Source organism: Dermacentor albipictus, chromosome 7, assembly GCF_038994185.2.
Source record: "Dermacentor albipictus isolate Rhodes 1998 colony chromosome 7, USDA_Dalb.pri_finalv2, whole genome shotgun sequence".
Taxonomy (NCBI): domain Eukaryota; kingdom Metazoa; phylum Arthropoda; class Arachnida; order Ixodida; family Ixodidae; genus Dermacentor; species Dermacentor albipictus.
In genome coordinates, this window is record NC_091827.1 from 67252744 (window position 1) to 67272368 (window position 19625).

At 45.7% G+C, this 19625-nt stretch overlaps 1 protein-coding gene across 2 annotated transcripts in view; it reads right to left on the bottom strand.

The window, feature by feature from the left end:
* Positions 1 to 19625, bottom strand: part of LOC139048005 (uncharacterized) — a 353724-nt gene that overhangs the window by 222078 nt on the left and 112021 nt on the right. For both annotated transcript variants that reach the window (XM_070522327.1, XM_070522326.1), the window contains one exon: positions 12574 to 12804. In XM_070522327.1, coding sequence (XP_070378428.1) covers positions 12574 to 12804 — 231 coding nt within the window. The remainder of the gene's footprint in view (positions 1 to 12573; positions 12805 to 19625) is intronic.

The window sequence follows — 19625 nt, forward strand, 5'->3', positions numbered from 1 at the left end:
CTGTCCCCGTCGCAGATGGCTCGCAAGGTACAGCGCTACTGGTGGATGAGCGCGACTGCCCGTGGCGACCGGGCAGTCGTGGAGATTAGAGCGCGGCGGAAGACGGTGCGCTTCCTCCCCGCTCTCCTCGCTTGCGTGCGAGAGATTGAGCTGCGTTATGCGGCTCACCTTCGCAAGCTTTCATTTACACATACAGCACACGGCGCTCGGCGACGATTTTATTGCTTTTGGATTTGATTCGGAACCTCGTGGTGACGCCGACGTCAGAAATGACCTTGGAGAGTTCGTATAATTGCAATGGCAATTAAATTGATTGCGCGAAGTGCGCGCATAAAATTCTGCCTTGTAATGTACAACAGTCAGGCCGGTACAAGAAGTTAACCGGGTTTTTCAAGCGGAGCGGCTACCCCATAGGCACACTTCCAATGTCATTGGTGAGACACCGAGTGAATCTTTAGGGAAGACCTCGTACCAAGACAGAAATGCTGAAATAGTTTATGAAGGCGGATATTTGGAAAGTAATATCCCGCTGGAAGAATATTTGCACTGCAGCGGCTATACCATATGTACACTTCCCACGTCATTGTGGAGTCACTGAGTGAATTTTTGGGGTCGACGTCGCACCAATGCTAAAGGAGTTTACGAAGGCATACATTTGGAAGGTAATGTCAGGCTGGATGGATTAATACATCTACTTACGACAGGTAGTGACAGTGGATCCCGATCATGCGACTCAAATAATCAGAAGAACAAGAATGACTGGGGTGCGTTTGGCAGGCATTCTCAGATTATGAACAGCGGGTTGCCATTATTCCTGAAGAGAAAAGACTATAACAGCCGTGTCTTACCAGTACTCACGTACGGGGCAGAAGCCTAGAGGCTTTTGAAATGGGTTCTACTTAAATTGGGGACGACGCACCGAGCTGTGGAAAGAATAATCATGGGCGTAACGTTAAAGCATCAGAAAAGGTAACAAACGCGAGTTAATGACATCTTAGTTGAAATCAAGAAAAAGAAATGGGCATGGGCAGGACATGTAATGAGGAGGGAAGATAACCGATGGTCATTAAGGGTTACTTCCGAAGTAGATTCCAAGGGAAGGGAAACGTAGCAGCAGCGGCAGAAAATTAGGTGGGCGGATGAGATGAAGAAGTTTGCAGGGACAACATGGCCACAATTAGTACATGACCGGGGTAGTTGGGGAAGTATGGGAGAGGCCTTTGCCCTGCAGTGGGCGTAACCGGGTTGCTGCTGCTGCTGATGATGATGGACTGGCTGGAAGGCTATTTGCTCTGCAGCAGCTACACCATAGGTACGCTTCCCACATCATATTGCTGATTCACTGAGTCGATTTTCGGGGCAGACCTTGTACGAATGCTGAAGGACTTTACGATGGCATATACTTTGAAGGTAATAAGCCGCTGACAACGACCGTTCCTACTGCTATTGGAGCCAAGAATCGTTCGTTTCGCATGCATGTTATCTTGAGCAAACCCCATTCTCGGGCTGCCGTTCCCAGTAGCATTTTTCATTGTAATTTTAAGAATACCCAGCAGCCTTAACAGTCCAGAGACCTTATGGTAAGAATTTGGCGCAGCAAAAAAATCTTTTATTCATGAACCCTTAACGAGACTTCTATTTAAACAGGGTGAATTTCTTGTTTATATTACGACCGTTCCTACTTATGACAGGGAGACTCCATTTGAATTGCTTGCTCGCTCATTTATTTGTTTCTTTAGCAACTTGTTCTCTTGCCTTTTTTCTCTTAGTAGAACCAGCCACAACCACCAACCGTACTTTTTTTAAAGCAGAGTTTGGATACGGGCTAGTTGGTATTCCATTGTAAACATCAGTGATAGCGCGTCTTCATCGTTCTTTCGGTGCTCGGCCTATCTGTATGCACTGTAAGCGATAGACTCTTCGAAGCAGAGCTTTTTGTTGCGAATATCGGCGGGTTTCCTGACCGCGGATGCAGCCTGGTTTTTTCACTGATGAACAAAGAAACCAACCGATCTATGCGGAGCACGCAGGCCGCGCGCTCCGCTGGGTTCTCTGTAGCACTAGCAGCCTTCGACCAACCACGGCTCCAGCGTAATGAGGAGGTAAACACTTCTTGCGGATACAATGAATTCAAATGTTGCTACGTACGCTCGCGCATGCTGCCTCTGAAACCACGATGGCTTTGAAGCGTTCGTCATTCAACGTGCGTTCGCCCGCGCTTGTGCGCGCGCGTTTGAGGTTGTGTTTGTGTGTTTGTGTGTACGGGCGTGGTCTCTGAGACAAAGTTTCGCTTTATATGTATTGCGCCTTGTTGGATCTGCTGGTATTAATTTTGCGGTTTCAGTTCCCCACCTTTGCTGATGACTCCCTTCATTAACTTCCTTCTGAGAGAGGCCACAGTCGTGAGAGGGCGTCACATAAGAATGCACATTGTATTGTGCAGATAAGAATGCATTTATCTTTCTGGCGCTCAAATAAATGCGCGACAGGTGGTTGTGAAACCTTTTCCTAAATTTTTATATTTCCGCAATTTCTAACTGTTAGGAGCGACTATACGAACTATATCAAACCAGTCCCAACCATCATATTGTTGCTCCGGAGCGTAACGCCAGCCAAACCTGAAAATATGCGTAAGCGTCAGCGCGAAGCTCAACCGAACCCGAAGACATTCCGGCCGGATGCACTGCCGATCCCCGTTACTGCGGTAAATAACAACAATTGAGCTAAAAACGACACAGATCTGTGTTTTCTTAGGTCATTTTTGGAACCTGCTTTGTGCATAACAATAACTTTTGCTGCCTTCATTTCCTGCGATAAGTTAGTGCGTCGCTAGTTTATTTATTTATTTACTTATTTATTACACCCTTTATACCAATATGGTCCCAAAAAAAAACGGAATATATATCTGTATTAAAAAAAACATACGCACACGCAACGGAAATAACAAGAAAAAAGAAACATGACAGCATCTGAGGAAAGAACACAAAACAACAAGACCGTCTAGTCACACAATGCGCCATGACGTTCTGTTATTCTATTCCATTCGGATACAGAACGCGGAAAATGGGAAATTGGGAAAAAAGGGAAAAAACGGGAAAAGATAAAGTCGTGTCACGTATAGGTCTTGTAGACAATGGGAAAAGAAACTGTGTCTGATCAATCGCCATTTTACCGTTAACAAGTAAGCTTCAAAAAATTAAGACGACTTTTTTTTTCTTCTCGATCGAGTAGTTCAATGTTGTTAGCTTCCGTTAGTTTAGAAGGATAGTCTTAAGTTTAGAATAGACAAACCTGACAGCTTTACGCTGAGTCCCTTATAAATTTTAATGTTAAGTTTAGTGTAAACATACCAAACAATAGGACAATATTCAAGCTGAGGTCGTATGAATGCGAAATAATCACGATGTTTTACCTCAGGAGGATAGTTTCGAAAATTACGTTTTCAGTAAGAAAGCTTGCGAAAAGCTGACGCGCATATGTTATTATAGTGCACATTCGAAGAGATGTCATTAGTGGTTGTCACTCCTAGGTATTTGTAACAGGTAATCTTCTTCAAACGGAGAGATGTTAAGTTGTTAGTATATTTAGGAGGAGTATTCTTAAGCGTTACGCAACGATAAACATTTTTATCGGTAATAACAGTGAAACGTTGCATTAGCAGGATTAGAATTGAACTCGACGTGCTGATGTACACCTTTGATTTCACGAAATAAAACGTCATCCGCCAAACCCCTAATTTGAGTTCCAGGAGTACTTACAGAGACAATATCATTTATGTACGAAATAAGCAGCAAGGGTCCCAGAACACTTCCTTGAGGTATACCTGATCTTAAGGAAGACGTCAGGAATCACCACCATCAACTGAAACAAACTGCGTTCGGTTACGCAGGGAATTAGAAACCCAAGAAAGCAAAATGTCGAGAAGGCTAACATTTATGAGTTTATTTAGGATTTCATTATGAACAACTCTGTCAAACACTTTGCTCAAATCTAAGAATATTGCTGTCCATCATTATCTAGGCATGCTTCGAATTAATGAACTACCTTGACCAATTGTGTCACAGTAGAAAAATATCTTCTAAATCAGTGTTGAAAGCTTCCTTGTATTGAGTTTTCCTCAAGGAATTGAATTACTTGTTTTGCTAAGTGTTCCAATAATTTACAATAAGAACATGTTAAGGATATTGGGCTATAATTTTTTTAATAACAAACGATAACCTTCTTTATAGACGGGTATAACTTGAGCTGTTTCCCATTCGTCAGGTAGCCTCGCAGTTAATAGTCAACATCGAAACAATATCAGAAGAAATTAAGCGATAGTTTCGGAATAACGATGAAGAAAAATATTGGTCATACGATCAGGACCACAAATCGATTCTGTTTTCAGACTTAACAGCATTGCGACTGCACAATGTCATGAAATAAAATCAACCTGGGATGCTAAAAATTCCCCACGACGCAGATTCCCGCATGTACTTGCTTTAAAAGTCACTCCAGCATTAAAGTAATCAGCGATAACCTGTTGGCCTGTAACAAAGTTACCGCCAACCAAAACCTGCGTCACGTGCCTGTCAGCATCGCTAAAATAGCTCCAAAATTTTCGTGGTTCATTTTTCATGACGTTAGTTGAGCGTTTTTGATATCATTAGTGACAATAGGATTGGGAGTAGAACTTTTGGCCCATTTTAGTTTCTGCTTTAAATGAATAATCTCATGCATTATCGAAGGTGTACGTTCGTGCATTTTCACTAGCTTGTTTGGCACAAACCTCTTGAAACAATAATTTCACATATAAGCAAACTTATTCCAGAGCAGAGATACCTTGTCATGCTTTTTAGCGAAGCCGTTCATGTCATTTTCCATATCCCCAAACAGAGAAGCATCATCAGCTCTGTCGTAATCTCTAAAAAAGCGTATCCTATTAGTTTTACCTATGCCACTTTTCATCTTTTATTCTATTATTTGATCTGTTACTTCGTGTGTCACATAGGGAATATGTTTCATTTAAGACTGAATGGGTCTTCACTATTGCTCACTTTCATTTGTTTGAAAATTGACAACACTTCGGCATTGCTACATGAAGGAAGAAATGCGGTAATAAGGTGGTTACTTATATCGTCAAGTGCGCCCGACTCATGCGCTCTAGCCAGCAACGCTACGAAATATTCATTAAATTTGTCTACTAGTTCAACAGCACTAAAAATACTGCCTTCCGGACATACATTGTCAGGGGAACCAGTGTAAGAGCACCCCAATAGTGAGCTTAACTCATTCACGAGTATCTTTCGCTTGGTGACACCACTAAACATGCTCGTTTGATAACTGTCCCTAGCTCTCCTCAATGTAGCATTTGGAACATTATAAAAAGACTTGAACTTTGTGAAATCATCTGAATCTCGACTTTGTAAGAATGCTTGGTACATCTTATTTTTCTTAGTAATCATTCTGGTGAGCGGTTTGATTATCCAAGGTGTGCAACTATGCTTCGGTTTTTGTGCAGTTTTGTATGCGAATGCATCCGTGTATAACGAAACAAATTCCTGCAGCAAGCAGTTAAAAGCTTCATGTGTAGACTCATAACCGTAAACGGACTATGTCTATGACTATGTGTCATGACTATGGACTATGACTATGGACTATGACTATGTGTCATAACCGTAAACAGCTATGTCTCCTTATTGCATTTCTAAAATTGTTCAGTGTTGTTGTGTTAATAAGTTCTGCTGCATGTTTGCTTTGGTTAGCAGTAGGGTTGATGGTACCGCGGCATATAAGGTAGACAGAAAGGTGACCACTTTGTAACCTACTGATAACACCTGCAGATGTCACACTGGTTGATCTACTAGTAATACCTATATATATTAAAGCTGTGGCTATTGTATTTTATGCATTGTCAACGTTATTAAATCCAAAAGACAACATGACTCAAGAAAAAACTTGCAGCCTTCTTGTACTGCCCGAATTTTTTGTCCTATAAACATTTAGATCTCCTCCGATGAACACAAAATACTTAAATTCTTTAGCATATGGAAGCAACTTTTCCATGAAATCAAAAAACTCCTCAATACAGCCCACAGGCGGACGGGAAACAACATAAAGTATTTTGCCGTAATTTACAGACATTTCATAATCCAGTGTAATTACACTAAAATTATGAACGCTTTCACAACGCATCTTCGCTTTTAACAAGTAGACATACTCCATCACCTCGTCTGAAGCTACAGTTCAACGTGAGTAGCACATAGTTATCTAGTTTAAAAGAATCATTTCGATATAACGACGTTTCAGTTAGCATATTAACTGACTATCTAAAGTTGAACTCCTCCACAAGCGTTTGAAATACTTCTTGCTTAAAACAGGCTGGCTGAATATTTAGGTGTAGAAGAGAGAATAATTAACTTTTGTTTTCAACAAGCTTATGAACTTTGGTATTAATATTTGTCAAGATAAAGTCGAGTGCGGATTGAGTAGTGACTGCAACTCGGGTAGATGTTTTGATTAGGTTCAGAAAACCAGAGGAATGCAATACAGTGTTAAATTGTCGAGTAGTGTTGGTATCGTCCAGTATACTTATGTTAACATCGCTACCGCAGACAAGGCGGAAGTTGTTGCTGCATACATAGTCCAGCAATGCCTCAAAAAACTGTATGAAAGATTTTACGTTACCTGCTGGCGGACGATATACAACACAGATGGTTTCATTTTTGTACTGTACGGTGAGTATATCGAAATCGGAGGTTACTTTGCTCAAGTCAGGCACAATTTCACAGTTCTGGTGCACCTTTACATGAACTGCAACACCACCGCCTCGTCTGCCAGTATGATTTAAAAAGAAATTCTTATAACTTGGTAATCTTAACATATTACATCCGTCGTGATAACACGTCTCTGACAACCTCACGATACTAAATTTAAACCCAAAATCATCCAGAAATAGGTAAGAACATCTTCTTTTCCACTCACAGATCGTGCAATAATATGCAGAACAGATTCGCAAGATTTTGCAAGTGGTTCAACATCTTTAGGAGGAATGAATTCTTGTTACTTCATAGAAGAATCCATGATGTGCTAGCTAATCTGCGTTATTATCGGAAACAAGTCCGATTGCGACTGAAAGAATATCCTCTCAAGATCAATTTCACCTGCTATCAGCACGGCAGAGCTGCCATCCGATTGCTTTGCGTAGATTTTGCCGCTGTATGCCCAAACTGACTCCCATTTGTGTTCGTGTTTCTTTTTTACAGTCATCGCAAGTAGTTTTTTGAGCGCTGTAGGGGTTGGAGGACGGACTTCGTGGATGAAAACCCACAACTTGGGAGGATTTATTTTACATTTTATACAGGGAGGTGAGCGACAAGTATCATTCGTACAGACATTACGGGCCGGCAGCCACTCGGACGCTGCGGCCCGCGGCAAGAAGTTCGAGAGAGGCGAATCAGGGAATCAGGGCATGTCCCAGAATCCTCAGGTCTCTCTGGAAGGCTTCTTATAAGCCCTTCGAGCACTGCAAGTCACGTCATGTTTGACCAATGGGAGAGTCCACTCCGATGACGCCACTTGCAGCCAATGGTAGGCGCCCGTGTCGCGTGGCACACCTGTCGGGGCTCTCTGCGGTCTTGCCACGCAGACTGGCAATCCACTTGTAGGCTGGAGAAGGAGCGGGGGGGCGCTCGTGCACCTGCTTCATTGTCGGATGCCCACCTGCTAACCCCGGCGGCGCACAAACTTGTTGGCACGTAAACTTGTTGCCTCAAACTTGTTTGCTCGGCCGCTTCTCTGGAATGTGCTTTCCTGCTTTTGCATTCCTCAATTAGCTGTGCTGCAATCCGATGTGGTCTGGGGAACTCGAAGTAATCGCAGGAACCAGCTCCATATCTAACAGCTCGTCCTCGCCCCGGTTGTTCTGAATGGCCGGTGAACTCAATTCGCTGGCCATGAGGAACGCTGAAAGGAGCTGCAGGGTACTGGGGTCGAGCCTCGTTTGACAACCCTCGGGATCCTGGGCCCTGGAGAACAAACGTCAAACAAACAAAACAGCACAGCGCTGCACCACGCGTAAGCGCAGGCTCTTCACCCCTGACTCGCCAGACTATTACTGAGTCAAAATCAACCCTGATCTTTTATTTCCCCAATTTCGACAAAACAGTTCCAACCACCCTTCCAAACAGCTATCCATTTCTCCTCGATTGCCGACAAGACCAGAGTACTATTGTTGTTGCAAAACAAAAGGGTCGCTGACGATGCAAACAACAAATGAAAACAGCCGAACATAACTTAAGTGGCCTAACTACACGAACAGCATGTTTCCAATCTATCGCAGTGGCGTACTTATCGCACGTAAAGGTGCCACTGAACAATCCGGTCAACCTCACAAGTACGAAATCACAAGCGCACTAGCCTTGTGGTCACTAAACAAAACGCGTACTTGCGTTGTAGGCAAACTTTTCATTCACGCTTACTCACGTTTCTTCCCTGAAAGTCCTACAGGACACGTGACGTAAACGAACAATTAAACTTGCGGGACTTACACACTCCGCAGAACTCTTAAAATGATGCGTCTTCTACTAACTCTTTCCACGCACGTTCACTAAAGAAGTCAGAATACGGCTGCCCTCAACACACACGAGCAACCCAGTCATAAATCTGCTTCCTTCCGTCCACACAGGACACGCGCTAATGGAACTAAAAACGCTTCTCCGTGCAAATCATGCACTCACTGAAAATCTACGCGCTTAACCTTAGAAAATTCAACACTTAAAAAGAAAGAAGGTTAAATAAAATACACGCGCGTTACGATAGGCCTCTCAACAATAACCTTGACCCTCAGGTTACTCACACACACAAAAAAAAAGCCTATCTGCTTATTAATGAGCATCTCGCGAGACTACATGTTTACATAAACCTCATCTTTCAAATCTTGAGCTTCTCGAACTAAAACATAAACAAAGCTCAAACCTTACACATTGAAAGAAATCCTAGTCTCAAATCGCGAAAACATTCCGATGCTCAAAATAACAAAAACAAGACACTCCATTTCTACGGAAGCGCTCCAGGCCTCCTTTTCCAAACGCTTCCGTCTGACTCATACTTTGAGTCGAACCCGCGGTGGGCGAACCTTGAAAGCTACTCTGGCTGCCGAGAGACAACAAAAGGGCTGACTAACTATCAGCTCCCCCAAGACGTCACGGTCTCCTGCCAATTTGCGTCCCCGCGCCCCGCTTTCAACACAAGCTCGATTGACCGCGTCGCTACTCCCCACCTGGTCTCGTCCTGCCACCTTGCGTTTCTTCGAACTGCACGCTGAGCTATAAAAAGAACTACGGAACGACGAGGAGCTTAACTGCCCCGTGCCCTTTGTCCGCGTCCGCGCAGAACATTCTTCGCGGTCCCCCTTTGACCGGTGGCTCGACCATTTTGGATGCGTCAACATCGTCCTAGACGACCGCACCTTCTTCCTCGCGCCCTGCCCTTTTGGGTTTCTCGCCATCTTTGGCGGCGCTACATTAATTACCGACTTTCGGTTTTTACCACGCTTCCTTTTTCGGCGCTTTCTCTTAGCACTCTCCTTCATGTCGCCTTCTCGTGCCTCGTGCTGGCCGGTACACATTTCGTCGGCTCGGATCGGCCTCTTACCCGCACAGTCTGAGTGATTTACATTTAAATCTACTCTCACTTTGCCTCGACTGGCGGACAGCTCAACCGACTCTGGCACAATGCAGCAGGCTTTACTCGAGTAAGACAACTCGCACTCTTGCGAACTGCCCTCTACTACATTGCCCAGCGCACGCTGTGAATCGGCACACAGCCCGTCGGTATCGATCGCTGTCTCACGCGCACAGTCCGAATGATTAACTGAATCATCCCTATCTAGGCCATCTAGACTGGCGGAGAGCCGCACCGATCCCTGAACAATGCAGTTGTTCTCTCGTGAGCTACGGAGCTCGCCACCCCGAGAACTATTCTCAACTGCATCGTCCAGCTCGCACTTCACTTCTGCACGCACCTCTGGCCTGACATGGGTGCTCGCTTCTGTCGGGTCAGAAGTGCCCTTCTCTTCGCTAGCAACCTCGCTAACATTACCAGCGACGCACACGCTCGGTAACTGTGCCAATTTGTTCGCAGCTGGCCTAGCTGTCTCCACAGTCATCTGTTGGCACAGCACCTCGTCGCTCTCACTACGGCCTTTAACGGCCTCTGTTGCCACTAAGGCATCGTTAGCAGCTAGCGTTTTCCCTTCACTTATGAATCGGCAGCCAATCTCACAGGCACTACTCTTTTCGTCGGCTTCTGGCGAAAATCTGCTCGATGCTGCCTCATTATTTCGCTCTGTACTACCTACAGAATTCTCAGACAGCCGTTGTCTCTGTGCCAATAACTGATCACAATACTGTATTTCTTTGATCAGTGCTGCCTTCTCTCTCTCAAACTTTTCCTCTCGCTCACGTTCGCATTCATTCTCACGTCCGTGACGCTCACACCTAAGAGTAAGTTCTTGAAGCTCCTGCTTCCGTTCATTCTCGCGTTCTTCACGCTGAAGCTTACTCCTAAGTTCACGACGCTCCCGCAAACGTACACGACGCACACGCTCCCGTGGCTCCTGTATCACTTCCCAAGCAAGCTCAATGCTTTTATCATCATTGCCACTATCATTAATCGCCTTTATGATAGCTGGCGTTTCCATCCGTTCGTCCGCCTCAACTCCCAAATCGTCGCACACCAACAACAAGTCTAACCTCGTCAACCTTCTAAGATCCATGGCAGCTGCCCCGACAGGTGGTTAAAACTGTTTTCCTTAATTATTTGTGCAAACACACAATGCAACAAACTCCCGATTCCCAGAACTATCAAAATTGAACACACAACCTTTGAGTCTGGCGAATCATAAGGAAAAAAACCACGCGCTCACTTACGGTTGCAGCACCCTGCCATCCGGTTCGTTCGTCCGCTGTTGCCGGTTCCTTCCGGACTCCCTGGGTCGAAGGCTCGCTCCTTCTTCGATACTCCCAGTCTCTTCGGACCTCTTTCGACGAAGGCTCTCTCTTCTTCGCTCTTCCCGGTTCCTTATGATCTCTCTCGACGAAGGTTGATCCGTAGCGCTGCCACCAGCTGATGTATTCGGAGGCGATCCTACCGCTGCCAACCAGATGTAGGGGTTGGAGGACGGGACTTCGGGATGAAAACAAAACTTGGGAGGATTTATTTTACATTTTATACAGGGAGGTGAGCGACAAGTATCATTCGTACAGACATTACGGGCCGGCAGCCACTCGGACGCTGCGGCCCGCGGCAAGAAGTTCGAGAGAGGCGAATCAGGGAATCAGGGCATGTCCCAGAATCCTCAGGTCTCTCTGGAAGGCTTCTTATAAGCCCTTCGAGCACTGCAAGTCACGTCATGTTTGACCAATGGGAGAGTCCACTCCGATGACGCCACTTGCAGCCAATGGTAGGCGCCCGTGTCGCGTGGCACACCTGTCGGGGCTCTCTGCGGTCTTGCCACGCAGACTGGCAATCCACTTGTAGGCTGGAGAAGGAGCGGGGGGGCGCTCGTGCACCTGCTTCATTGTCGGATGCCCACCTGCTAACCCCGGCGGCGCACAAACTTGTTGGCACGTAAACTTGTTGCCTCAAACTTGTTTGCACGGCCGCTTCTCTGGAATGTGCTTTCCTGCTTTTGCATTCCTCAATTAGCTGTGCTGCAATCCGATGTGGTCTGGGGAACTCGAAGTAATCGCAGGAACCAGCTCCATATCTAACAGCGCGGGACAGAGGTGCTCGTTTACAAAAACAGGTGCTGTATCGTCAAGGCCGAGGTCGTCATTTCTCCGCCGTGCTTTCTTGGCTTTCTTCAAGACAGAGAGTCCCGTTTTGTGCGCGCCTTGAACTGCACGACAATGCTTTTGGTCTTATTAGCCTTTCATGTAGGCACTCGATGGCCGGCTTCAATGTAAGTTACTGTTATCGGTTCTTTCAAAGCACTGCCAATCCTAACAAGCGAATCTATCATACTTTCATTTTCTTTCTGAATGACGCCTTGAATTTCGATGCTTGCCCTTCGCGAGTACTGCTCTGAAGACACGATACGATCTTAGAGATCTTGAATTTTACTTTCTGCTGCTAGACATATTTTGCGGAGGGCTTCATTTTCTGTTGCAAAACATTCTTTTTTCAAGATTGCTGATTCCAGTTTTTGCTTTAGTTCATTAATACTACCGTGAGCAAAGTAAAGGCTCTGCACAAGATTCCTCTGTTCAGCTTTCAAATCCCTGATGTCATTGCGCAAATCCCTCTCTAGTGATTCGCGAAGGATTTTAAGCTCTTGCCTTATTTCATTTTTGAATTTGAGAAGGTCGTCCTCTTTAATCGACCTATTGCATGTGGCAGGTGTAGCAAACAGGATCAACACTGAGAACACTGAGAATCAACACTGAGACTTGGCAAGTAGAATGATCCTAAGGAAAAACTATTTCGGAACAGGGCGGCATTATCGATAAAAATGTTGCAATCAGAGCAGCAGCAGCGACAGCGGAAAAGTATTACAAGATGAGTAGAAAACACAATAGTGTTACAACTCACCTGCACACAAATAAGAGACGATTGAAACTTGCACTTTTCACTTTCGCTGCTGCCCTGGTGGCGATGCGTTGATGCCGGCTTGGCTTTATAGCAGCGGCCACCGGAAGGGCGGCTTCACTGTTCCGGAAGGTCGGTACGCGCCGCAGCAGAGCTCGCACGTGTAACTGGTGATGATGTGGCTTGCAGGTGAGGGTAGCAGGCGAGGGTGAAGGAGTGGTTGACTGTAGGAATCTGCACACAAATAAGAGACGATTGAAACTTGCAATTTTCGCTGTCGCTGCTGCCCTTGTGGGCAACAGCGACAGCGGCCTCATCATCCGCGGCCTTCTCAGCGTGCAGTGAGGACGAAACCATCGACCATCTACTTTGTTCCTGTCCCTGCTTCTCCAAAGACAGAGCTGCTCTCCACCTCTCATACCGACGCCATGGGCTCCCAGTGGTCTCGGTACCCCAGCCGCTGTATGGCAGCCGGCACAATGGCTCCGCCATTATACAGCTTCTTACGTTCCTTGAGGACACGGTTTTGCAGTGTAAGTTGCAAATGCGCCGTTTGGCTGCAGCTGACAGCGGTATCTGACGGTACCGGGTGCTGCAATCGCCTCTCTTCTCTCTTTTCTTTCTTCTTTATGTCTCCCTCTACTTCTCCAAGGGGCTCAGTCGTGTTCCCTAAAGGGCTGCAGAAAACAGTTTAGCTTCCTCTTCCCAATCGCATTCTCTCTATCGAGCGGCAACGTGTTCAACCCCTTACTTCCCTACCCGTCACTCTGTTATGCTAGAGTTCATGCACGACGGCCACTGCTCACCCTCCTCGCAACTCGGTTGCCCGAGAGCTCCGCCCTTTCCCACGGCCTATTCTTTCGTCATCACTTCCCCAAGTCGGGCCACCATCGTAAAATATACCTAGCCAAATGTTGTCGAATAGCCAAAAAAGACCATACGATTTAGAAAAAGGCGCAGGGGGTTTAAAGTAAGCAATCATGGAGGGTGTTCCAACTTCAGCCCTGTGATGGAACTGTGGGCCAAACACTCACGCACTATCAATGCAGAATGCGCAGAGGCATTGTTGCGGTGTGCGGGATCAAGCACTCCGATTTCAACAAGTTTGGTCGCACGTGACGCACACGATCTTAACGTAGGACCTCAATACCTTAACGTAGAAAGGAGCATTGGCAATTTGACCTTAAGCGTACGAATTCATAGTGCAGAAGTCTATGGCATCAAAAAAAACAAAAAGACGTATTCAAAACCCTATATTCTTCAACTATTCATCCGTGCACCTTTTTTTTTCCTTTGTCCTTGGCTCATCTCCCATTTTCCACTTATTAGTTTGCTACTTCAGCTCGATTTACCCAATTCAGTCTCCCCCCCGATGACGAAACCTTCCAAGAATTTATCGCATTCGTAGGAAGTTTTCCCATGAATACAAGAATAATTTCGTCGCTTCCTCTCCTTCAGCAGTTCCGGCACCATTCTGCCATACATATTTTTCATTTCCAAAACGTCTCTCAAAATTCTGTGAATCCACAACTCACACAAAACAAATGCATCTGATATAATTCTAACAGCAATTAGGCGATCATTGAACACAGGAAAAGACATGCGCCCCATCGACATGTTTTTATCTCCAAACGAGGCTTTTCGACGACTATTCGTCGATGTCCATTTGGACGTGCAAATAAAAAAAGGAGCAGTTTTGCCGAAAGGCGATGCATTGATTGCGAAAGGAAATTAATGGAGAGCTTTACCAAGTAACGACAGTAGTTTTATCGGCCGTATAAACTTGTCAAAATAGCACGACGAAATAAATTATTATGCATGGTACCACGCCTGCATACGCAAAGAAGAACACATCTCATTCGATGGCCGCAGGAACTGAATATCAAACGCTGGAGTGAGGCAGCGCGGCAGGAGCAGCGAGCGAATTAGTGCTCGTGCTGCGTCTTGCATCAACGCGAAGTAGGCCGTGAAGACACAGTGCGTGGCGGACTCTGTCCCCGTCGCAGATGGCTTTCAAGATAATCGGCCTGGGTGGGTGGGCTGGACACCCGGCCCGCACAGGTTAAAACGCACCCTCACTTCCTACCATCCCTCAAGAACGTCACGTGCGACTCCACGCTTGTGTGCGCGAGATTGAGCAGCAGGGTGTCACTCGCACGTACAGCACACGGCGCGCGGCGACGATATTATTGCACTTACACTTTATGCGGAGCCTCACGGTGACGCCGACGGAGAAATGCGCCTAGATTGTCCATTTGTTTGCTGTGGCAGTTAAGGTGGTTGCACAAGGTGCGCACATAAAATTCTGCCTTGTAATTTGCAGCAGCCCGGCGGATACAAGAGGTTAACGTACCGGGTTTTCGGAGGGGAGAGCTGCACCATAGCTACACTCACTTCCATTTCATGACTGATTCACTCCGTAGTCTTTTGGGCCAGACCCCGTACCTACGCTTTACGACGACGTACCTTCGGAAAATTACATAACAAAGGGACAATCGGGACCACCCACTGCCATTGGAGCCAAGGCCCCTCTTCTTTCGATACTTGTTATCTGAAGCGAACCCCGCCCTTGGACTGGTTTTCTGAGTGACCTTTTCCCAAGTAATTTTAAAAGTGCGTCGCCGCTTTGTCAATGGAGGAAACTTATGACAGAATTTGGCGCTGAAAAAAATTATTTTATTTACGGACTCTAAAACTCCCTTTCCTTTTTCGAAAAGGTTGGATTTCTTATTTCAATTATTACTTTTCGTACTTATGTCAGGGATACTCCCAAGTGCCTGCTCGCTCATTTGTGCTTTTGTTTGTTACCTTGTTTTCTTGCCATTTCTTCTGTTGCTGCCCCTGGCTGCTGCCAGCAAGCGTACTTTTTTAAAAGCGAATCTTTTCTTTGCGAAGCTCAGGAGGTTTCGTGACCGTGGCTGTGGCCTGGCTTTATCCCTGAAGAATTGGCCAACCAATCAGAACGGAGCGAGCACGCCGCGCACTCCGCTGGCTTCCTCGCAGCACCAGCAGCCTCCGCGCATATGCGGCTGCATTGCAGTGAAGTGAACGCTTCTTGCGGATAGAATGGATTCGCATTCCGCCAAGTACGTGCGCGTATCTGCTGCCTCTTAGAGCATGATGCGTTCAGGGCGTCCGTCATTCAAGCTGTGTTCCCCCGCGCTTGTGTGCACGCGTTTGTGAGGGTGTGTGTGTGTGCGTGAGTTTGTGTGTATGTACCCATGTTCAATAAACCAAGCTTCGCTGTATCTGTTGCGATTCATTTTCCAGTCTCATTGACCCACTTTTGCTGATGACTCACTTCACAAACTTCTGAGACAGGACTCCCTCGTTGGAGCTCGTCTCGTAAGGATATATATACTTTCAGGCGCTACAATGAAGGCGCGAATGGGTTTACGAAAGCTTTTTCTAAAATATCTACATTTTTGTAATTGCTAATGATGATATAAGGGGTTCCAAGGCGCAAGCGACAATAATGACGAAAGAGCGCCAGTCAATGGTCTAATGCAGTAGATGGTTTGGTCAATAGCAACGTTAAATATATTGCGTGGCTCTATAGAAACCAAAACAATGTTGTTGCTGTGAAGAGGGTAAAGTATGTACGTGTTAAATATTGACAATCTCTGGTCAAGTGTTCGACTGACACCAGAGGTATGGTTTGAATTGATTGAAATACTGAAAAGAGTCAATGTCACTAGCACTGCTGCCTCGCCAAGGCGTAAGCACCTGGAGGCGCGTACTCCACCAAATTATGCTATCTCTGCTACTGCAGCAGAAACCTCTGGTGGGAGGATGCGCAACGAATCTCGTGAGCTAATTACATGCAACACAACTTCCTTTAGAAAATTTAAAGCAGCTTTGGCACTGAAAGGCAGTTCCACACCAAGAAACATTGTTGGATGAAGAGGAGTATGCAGTTTATAAGCTGCAGGAAAGTGCTTTCTTCTCTCAGCTTCTGCCTCCCGCATATCCCGCAAGAAATGGAGTGCGTTGAGCCACTTCCAAAATGGGAGGTTCATCGCTAGTCTCCCATATGTGTGCTTTGTTCGCAATCAACAAAATAGGACATCTGTTCATCGCGCTTTTGCTATGGCCAATTGGACGGCCAAATATCTACACGTGGCTTGATTGAATTGAGTTTACGCACAGTACCTTGGTCCCCGATGGATTGGCAAGAACGGCTAAACTGTTTCTATAAAGATAACTTCAAGTCTGTAGCAGGAATAGCTACAGAAGATTCAAAGGCTTCTTTTGTTGTGGACGTAGCAAGTCTGTGTGCAACCATATTACCCGCAATAGCTCTATGGCCGGGCACCCAACGTAAAACGACATGCTGGTTATCCGCATACATCGTGCACAGAAACGAGAATAGACCATTGACTACGGGATTGATATGTCTTCGCAGAGACAATAAAGCTTGGACAAGCATAGCGAGCCTGTATATATAATTGCCTTTTATATATTTGATGTGCACTACAGCCGACAATCGTGCACTGGTGTCAACAGCAAAGATACTTGTTTACGGATTAAGAACACCATACTCCGAGAAGGATGCACCTACTGCTGCATCAGACACGCCGGCATGTCATCTCGTTACGTCAGTGTAATACTCGGGCCACGAGTATTTTGCCTGAAGTTCAAGGAAATGCATTTCAATATGTTCCTCTGGGGTGTGCTTAGTGATGTGAACAAATGTGTCACATTATATGAGCTGCCACTGCCACGGTGGTAACAGCTTCGCTGCAGGGATAAGACGATGTTCAAAGAGTGGCACGCCCACTTTGTCGCTGAGACTCCGCATACGCAACCAGAAAGGCTCTCCCACTGCAGGTCGATGGCAACCTGCCCACTTAGACAACTTGTTCAAGTCATACTGAAGCTGCCTCTCGCACACTACGATTACAGGATTTGACTCCTATTTGTACATCATCGACATAGAAGGAATAAAAATGGCTTATGGTAGTGAAGCTGGCAGAGTGTTCTTATTCAAGATGAAAGCATACAGCTAAGCACGCCTTCCTAGGGTACAACAGTTTCTTGCGTGAAGAGACGCAACAACACATTGCCGGTTTTGACGCGAAAAGTAACATCGGCCAAGTAGCTTTCTATTGCCTTGACCATGTTCTGGCGAATGCCGACTGGTGCCAAGTCGCACAGGATTCTTTACCGCAACGTTGTGCAGCACGCTTTTTTCCATATCGATAAATTAACATAAAAGGAGTTATTTATCCACGAACGCGTGTCGAATTTTCGCTTCGATGCGCACGAGATGGTGAGTTGTAGACCACCCTTCTCTGAAACCGCCTTCATAATGACGTAGCATTTTGTGGCATCCAGGAAATATGGAAGACGACGATTATACTTTTTTTTCAGAACGCTTGCAAATGCAACTTCTGAGAGCCATCGGGTGGTGACATGCCGCCGAATAAGGTGCTTAACCCCGCTTCCGAACTGGAATAACAATACCTTCCTCCCATGTGACTGGAAGGCATCAGCAGCCCAAATAGTGTTGAAAAGTTGGAGTAGTGTCAGTTGTGTATCCGTGCGCACGGTTTTAATCCTGTCAGACATGACTCTGTCAGGCCCGGGAGCAGAACTCTTGCATCTAGTCAAAACAGCCTTCAACTCGGTAAAACTCAAAGGACGTTTATGTTGTTCGTTCTGTCGGCATTTACGTGCGAATGGCTTACATGCCTCTTTCTTTTTACTTTAGGAAGGATTTTAAATAATGCATCAAACTTGACACACGTCCGAAGTGCTCCCCAAGAGAGTATGCCTGGTTTCGGTAAATATGCACATAGTCGTTCACCAGGGGCAACCGTGGGTTTGTAGCCCATTTAGCTTTCTTACGCCATTCCGCACTTTCGCGTTCTGTGTGCATGAAATTATACCCGAGAGAAACCTCACCCAGCTTATCTCTTTGCCTGGCATCGTGTTCACTTTGCCTGCGTTTTAGTGTGTTTAAATGCGATACAATTTTCTGCATTTGGCGACCTACGCAGTGTGTCCCAAGCTTTTTGTACCTCTTTCGCGTATCTCTCCAGTCTTCGGTCCACCCGAACAAGTACTTTAAATCAAACACCATTTGTTTGTGGGATAAACTACTCAGCTTTATCATTAATTAAAGCGGTAAAATATTCTACAGCATCATCTATACTAAAATTGTTTGTAAAATCTCGTGGAAGATAAATTTATTTTCTAAAATTCTCCCAGTCAGTCGATACCGACACCTATAGGCGAACATGAGGAGGGCTGTCGTGCTGTGTTATGAAATTTATTGTGATAGGAAAGTGGTCATTTCCAAATATATTATAGATGACATTCCATTTTAGGTCAGGAAGAAAGAGGCAGAACTAATTCTTTGATCTATCGAACAATGCGAGTTATGTTGGAAGTTGTAATAAGTGGGCTCCTTTTTTTATAAAACAAGAATGCACCTTGGGTCAGGAGAAAATGTTCGATGAGCCGACCTGTTGTGACACAACGGCGTCTCTACACAAAGTGTTGTGAGCGTTAAAATCACCCACGAGTATGTAGGGCTCTTGCAGTTGATCTATGAGGCCACAGAAAGGTGTTTTCATGAGTTGGTAGTTAAATGGTATGTATATGAAACCGACAGTAACCAAATGATTAGAAATGACTACCCGTACTGACACTGCTTTGAAGGGCTGTCAGAAGGGCTACATGACGACAAGCAACAGACTTGTCTGCGACGATCGCTACACCACCGGATGAGCCTTGAGCCTCGTCGCGGTCCTATCGGAAGATGGCGTATCTCCTAACAACTTTCCTGGGAGTAGAATTTCGATGTGTCTCTTGAACAAACAGCACCTTTGGATTGTGTTTATATAGCAGTTCTTTAACATCTTCGAGATTGTGGAGGAGACCACTCACATTCCAACATAATATTTGTGTAGACATAGTGACGGTGTCTGTTGGTGTATGCTTCAGAGCGGAAAATATATCAGGCCACCGAGCCTCTTCCAGGCTCCATGATGCGGTGTTCTGTTGTTGGCGGTTGGTGGCTGATATATGGTTGTTGGCTGGCTCGGTTG